This window comes from Bison bison, unplaced genomic scaffold (assembly GCF_000754665.1).
Source record: "Bison bison bison isolate TAMUID 2011002044 unplaced genomic scaffold, Bison_UMD1.0 scf7180017864372, whole genome shotgun sequence".
In the NCBI taxonomy this organism is placed as follows: Eukaryota; Metazoa; Chordata; class Mammalia; order Artiodactyla; family Bovidae; genus Bison; species Bison bison.
The window spans coordinates 3,823,376-3,830,085 of NW_011494944.1; the positions used below are offsets into that span (position 1 = coordinate 3,823,376).

At 42.4% G+C, this 6,710-nt stretch overlaps 1 protein-coding gene across 1 annotated transcript; it reads left to right on the forward strand.

Moving 5' to 3' along the window:
* Nucleotides 1-840: 840 nt before the first annotated feature.
* MBL2 (mannose-binding lectin (protein C) 2, soluble) lies at nucleotides 841-5,583 on the forward strand. Its single transcript, XM_010856572.1, has 5 exons — nucleotides 841-945; nucleotides 2,003-2,201; nucleotides 2,590-2,706; nucleotides 4,042-4,110; nucleotides 5,115-5,583. The coding sequence occupies exons 2-5, from the start codon at nucleotides 2,012-2,014 to the stop codon at nucleotides 5,486-5,488; spliced, it is 750 nt and encodes a 249-aa protein (XP_010854874.1). The 5' UTR covers nucleotides 841-945; nucleotides 2,003-2,011; the 3' UTR covers nucleotides 5,489-5,583.
* Nucleotides 5,584-6,710: the final 1,127 nt, after the last annotated feature.

A 6,710-nucleotide genomic window follows, 5' to 3' on the forward strand; every position in this document is an offset into this window, starting at 1 on the left:
TTCCACTTATATAAGACACCTAGAGTAGCCAAGCTCATAGAGACAAAAACAAAACAGCAGTCACCATGGGTTGGGGCTGACCTTGGGGTTGGAAATAGGGAAATACTGTTTAATAGATACAGAGTTTCAGTTTGGGATAATAAGTCCATTCACTTTGTGAATGGACTTAACACTGCCAAACTGTACACCTAATAATGGTCAAAATGGTAAAATTGTATGTTGTTTACACTTGCCAGAATAAAAGCTAGAAAAGTAAAGTGAATGGATAGAATACAACATCATGGAATATAAGAAATATTAAAAAAATAAAGTTAAGATGATAGAGAGCAGGACCACTTAAAGTAGTCAACACAGGTTTCTCTGAGGCAGGAACATTTCAGTAGAAGAGAAAGAGCCAGCCAGTGACATGACAAAGGACATTCAGCCTGGGTGAAGACCAGGTCCAGAGCCTGAGACAGGGGTGGTCTTGGTGTGTCAAAGGCAGCAGGGTGTTTGCTGCGCCTTCGTGGATGAGTGTCTGTGCACATCTGCGTGTGCGTGTGTGTGTGTGTGGTTCGTGTGCACAAGCGTGAGTGCATTCATAGGCATCTTTATGTTTCTCTGTTGAAGACATGAATCTTGAACATAATTAACCATGTGAACCAACTGACGTTGGCCCAGAAATGAGAACTGTCAAAATACTGACAATTGGAAGTGGGAATTGTGCAGTATCAAAGAAAACTGCCACCCAGCACTGTACCAGAAGCCCCTGGGAAATCCTTCTAAGAAGAATTATTTATTAATCTGGGGTTGAAGACCAGGCAGGCCCATGTTGTCCCTGTCCACCAGGCTGATTGGACCTTGTATTGCCAAGCCCAGCCTCCTCCCTTACCCTAAGGCATCTGCCAGCACCCTGCTAGAGGGCCAGTTTCCTTGTGACTATATCCCTGATCTGCAGAAGCCCTGGTGAGTACTTTGGTAAATGGATCTGGGGTCCTGGGTCATATAGTTAGTGCTTTGACTTGATCTTGGAGGCCTATAAGAGACTTTCTGGAGTGGGGGGAGGTGGGGAGAGGGCAAGTAGAAGCCATGCTGGAGTGTCTCTTTCTCTGCTTATGCTGGGGCATCTGGAACTTTTCTGGATTCACCTGGACATTTGCAAATGAGATTGTACCTTTGTTTTCAAAGAGAGCCAAGAGGGACTAGATCCTGGATCCTGGGCTGCTGAGGTTTCCTGGGGGAGGGACGTCTAGAAAACAACTTTGAAGATCAGATGAAATGTTAGGATTGAAAAATGAGAAGGGTATTCAAGGAATATTGCCAGTGATCTTGACATATAGGAATACCTGCCAGGAAATAGAGAGGGATCTAGCATCCTGCCTGGGCTAAGACAGTGAGAAATTTCCAGAGAAAATTCTCCCCCTGGCAAGTCTTTCTTGCAGTGAGAAACAAACATCAAGAGAAAGCAAACTCAAGTTAGTTGTGGCTGGGTTAGTAACTAGTAGTGACTCTTCCTCCCTGGATCATTAGCTCGCAGCTCAGTGCCTGCCACTGAGTAGATGTTGGTTATCTGGCACTGAGGGCAAAGGACTGTCCAGATATAAGGATGGGATGCAGGTAGCAGTAGGGCCCAAGTGGGAGAAGTGCAAGAGCAAGCTAGGTCTCCATTCACGATTATTCCCTAAGCCAGCAGGCATGAGTCTCTGGCCATGAGTATGCCTATTTGCTCTTGCAGAGGACACAGAGAACATAATCAGAGATTTCTGCAGTAACACCAGAGGACAGGCACTGGTGACTCATTCCTCTCAACAATGCAATTATTTACATCCACCTTTGTTGAAGTATTAATTAACCAGTGTCATTGAAGAATGTATTAATACATTTCCAAATTCCCAGTTTGGAGGCCAGGAATGGATTATCCATCTCTACATCACATGTGCCCAGTTAGGTTATAGGTTCAGTAAATACGTGTAGATAAAGAGAACAAGATGAGATAATCTCCCTTGACCTTTCTTACACCAAGGTAAGGATCATGTCGCTGTTTACATCACTTCCTTTTCTTCTCCTGACTGCGGTGACAGCATCTTGTGCAGACACAGAAACAGAGAACTGTGAGAACATCCGGAAGACCTGCCCCGTGATTGCCTGTGGTCCTCTGGGCATCAATGGCATCCCAGGCAAAGATGGGCGTGATGGTGCCAAGGGAGAAAAGGGAGAACCAGGTACAGTTTGGGCTGTTCTTTCTCTGCAACTTTATCTCCCAAAGCAAACTGCCTGGATTGGGAGGAGGGTAATGTATGCATGCTGCTTGTATTACTCTCAACCACATATTATCATTTGAAACAGAGATACGGCTCTGATTCTGGCATCCCAGACTCTCACACAGGAACTGCTGACACCTGGTGGTCCTGCCGGCTCAGGGAGTTGACCCTCAAGACATCCCATGGGACATAGGAGGCCTTTCTTCTATGATCCTTACAAACAGCAGCTCAGAAAAGTTAACCCTAGCTCAGTGTCTCCTTTCCCCTGGGAAGGGATTGGGCATCATATTTTTTTGAGACATAGAGAGGAACACAAATATTGAGTCGTGTTTCCTTTTTCCTCCAACAGGTCAAGGACTCAGAGGCTCGCAGGGCCCTCCTGGAAAGATGGGGCCTCAAGGAACGCCAGGGATCCCTGGGATACCAGGACCAATAGGCCAAAAAGGAGACCCTGGAGAAAATATGGGTAAGGAGTTTACTTTAGCAAGGGCCAGGCTGAAGTCCCCTGGGGTCTGTGGGCTCAAGTATCATGTGGGACATGCCCCTTCTGCTGCTTCCTGGGGAGATGCCCAACTCTGCTTCCTGACTAAGCAGCCTCCAGCTTCTCTAGGTTGCTTAGAGCCTCAGGGGTTCCTATCAATTCCTGAATACAGAGTCACAAACCGTTCAGAGCCAAACCCTTGCCAGATGCCTGCTGGAGGATCTGAGCCCTGGATATCCTTCAACTGAAACAATTTGGTCCAAAAGGGAGAATATATGCATTGGGCTTATTATGCCTATTTTCACAAGAGTGGTAGATACATGGTATGTCAATTATCTCTTACTTCATGAGAAACAACACACAGCCATTTATTTAAATCAAAATTCTGTGAATCAAATAATTTCTTTGCTGGTCTCAGCTGGAGTCACTCATGTGTGGTCTCACATACTTGTTGGCTATTGTGCGCCCGTCAGCTGGAGTGATGAAGGTGCCTGAGCCATGGGTCTCTCATCCTCCAGTTGACTCACCTGGCCTTAATCACACAGAGGTGATTACAGGATTCAGACGAAAAGGAAGAGCGGAAGGTTAAGGCCTCCTTAAGGCTTGGGATACATACACTATTGTTTCCGCCACACCGTATTGGTCAACACAAGTCCCAAGGCCGGCTCAGATTCAAGGAGTGGGGAATAGACTCCATTTCCTCAGAGAAGCTGTGTCATATCCAAGTCATTTTTGCCATCTACTACACATAGCTTGTCTCATGCCCTCCCCCATGGATAATGGACAACTCACAGAAATCCTAGTTTACTGATTAACAGGACAAACTCAGGGAAAAACAAACAACAAAATGAATAAAAACAAAACATCGCCAAAGATGAAACTCTGTAGACTTTACAGTCAGGATTCACCAGCTCATAATAATTCTTCCATCAGTTTGTTCCACAATTTTGTCCATGATAGAGCTATTTGTTTGGAGAAATAAAACAATTAGTGACTAGCTTGGCATGTGGAGAGCTATAATGCTATTAACAGATCAACAGGGAGTGTATGTATGTGTATGTGTGTGGGAATGTATGTGTCTATAAAGTGTCTTCACATACATTCAACAGATGAAGAGTCATGTTTTGGGTTAGATGGAAATAAAGACAATTTTCCTTCTTTTTGCTTCTTGATATTTTTCATTTTTTTTCAAAGAGCAAATATCAATATAAAATAAACTTTTAATTTTATTTATTTTTTTTTTTTAGTTTCAAAAGGTACCCTACCCCCTTATAGTTCTAAGATAACTTTTTAACAACACTCTTTCACTTAATTTTCTAGGTGACTATATTAGCCTGGCTACTTCAGAAAGAGCAACTCTACAATCTGAATTGAACCAGATCAAAAACTGTAAGCCTTCTCTCTTTTCAGGCAGCTTGAAGTTTGGTAAAGTGAAAGACAACATTTATTGAATATATTTAATTTTCTAGTACCTGGATAGGTGTCTATTCATATTCTGATTTCATGAAATCCTCACAACTTTTGGTAGAAATGAAGGCAAAGAAAAAGTACATAATTTGCTCAAAAGCATAGAACTAATGAGTAGCAGAGCAACTTATAAACTTTAGTCAGTCTGATACCAGAGAGGGCTACCCACGTAGCTCAGTGGTAAACATTCCATCTGCCAATGCAGGAGATGTAGGAGACGCAGGTTTGATCCCTGGGTTGGGAAGATCGCCTGGAGTAGGAAATGGCAACCCACTTCAGTATTCTTGCCTGGAAAATTCCATGGACAGAGGAGCCCGGCGGGTTGCAATCCATGGGGCCTCAAAGAGTCAGACACAGCTGACCAAATGAGCATCCATGCATGCTAATACCAGAGACCCCAATTCTGCTTCTTTATATCACAGTGTACAGTGTACATACAGGTCACTGAAAATGGGCCAATCCTCTCTCCCTTTGTTATGCTGGTCCTGAGAACTGGCAATGGGGTTTAACCTGTTACTTGCCCTGAGACAAATATTCTAAGACATTTACATTCATTTATGTTACTATTGGGTTAAAACTTAGAACTCTGAATTATGTGTGTTCTAGAATATGGTCCAAAGAGACAAAGCCTTTGTTCCAGCCCATCGGTTCAGATCAGGGCTGCTAGACTTAACCAGAAAAAAGCTTACTGAGTTAAATCTGAATTTCAGGTAAACAACAGCAATTTTTTTTTTTTTTTTGGTATATGTATATCCTAAAAACTGCATATGAGATCTTTAAATTTTTTTTAAATCCACTGCTTTTCTATAATTCAAATGCAACTACCATATTTTATGTGGCATCTGTACTATAGACACTTTCATCCAGAAAAATATCTTGGGCTGGACTTAGAGACAAACCATGTCATCTATATTTTCCCATTTTAGGGCTAATCTTCTCTCTGGGCAAAAGAGTTGGGAAGAAGGCATTTTTTACCAATGGTAAAAAGATGCCTTTTAATGAAGTGAAGACCCTATGTGCACAGTTCCAGGGCCGTGTGGCCACCCCTATGAATGCTGAAGAAAACAGGGCCCTCAAGGATTTAGTCACTGAAGAGGCCTTCCTGGGCATCACAGATCAGGAGACTGAAGGCAAATTTGTGGATCTGACAGGAAAGGGGGTGACCTACCAAAACTGGAATGATGGCGAGCCTAACAACGCTTCTCCTGGGGAGCACTGTGTGACACTTCTGTCGGACGGCACATGGAATGACATCGCTTGTTCCGCCTCCTTTTTGACCGTCTGTGAATTCTCTCTCTGAGGGAGCATGAGCCTAAAGTCCTCCTGTTCCTTTACTCATCTCATGGGCCCACAACCTGGTTTGGAGGATAAATCTATGTCAATTTCACACACCCAGTACTGAGTTGCTCTTTTGTGGGGAAGCAGAGACAATAAGAATGGATTGAGAATGATGAGATGTGGAACTGAAAAGCGTGAAGAGACTTATAGTGGTGTAAGAGTTTCTGGTTCAGACCCAGTCACTAATAATAATCATTTCAGGAACAACAAAATAATGGTAGTAATAGTAGCAACAGCAGTAATAGTGGGAGTACTAATAACATATTTTAAAATGTTTACTATGAGTCAGACATTACATGTAAGATTATACATTAAGGATCTAATTTAACTAGGCTGTTCATTTTTGTTTGAGACTATAAAGAAAGCTGAGCACTGAAGAATTGATGGTTTTGAACTGTGGTGTTGGAGAAGACTCTTAAGAGTCCCTTGGACTGCAAGGAGATCCAACCAGTCCATCTTAAAGGAGATCAGTCCTAGGTGTTCATTGGAAGGACTGAAGTTGAAGCTGAAACTCCAATACTTTGGCCACCTGATGCAAAGAGCTGACTCATTTGAAAAGACCCTGAAGCTGGGAAAGATTGAGGGCAGGAGGAAAAGGGGACAACAGAGGGCGAGATGGTTGGATGGCATCACCGACTCAATGGACATAGGTTTGGGTGGACTCCGGGAGTTGGTGATGGACAGGGAGGCTTGGCGTTCATGGGGTCTCAAAGAGTCAGACATGACTGAGTGACTGAATTGAACTGAACTGAATGGTACATGTACTTTGTGCATGTTAAATCATGTGTTTTCTTTAGCTGATAGGTATAACATCAGGCCAGGACGTTAAGCTTGATGTTTATAACATCTTACTAAATTTGAACATTTAAAATCAGTTTCTAAAAAATGTACATTAAAATATCCAACTATGATTGTGTATTTGTTTCTCATTTATTTCTGCCATTTCTTGTTCTCTCTATATTGAAACCATATTAATAATCACCTAAAAATTTAGGATTACTATTTTTTACATCTTTATTCCTCTTTTCATTTTTAAATACCCTCTGTATTCCTAGCAATGTTATTTCACCAATGTTTTTTTAATGAAAGGGCCCTCATCAGCTTTCTTTCGTTTAGTACTCTCATGAGATGTGCCTTCCCATTATGTTACATTCACCTATTTCTATCCTTATATTTAGAATGTT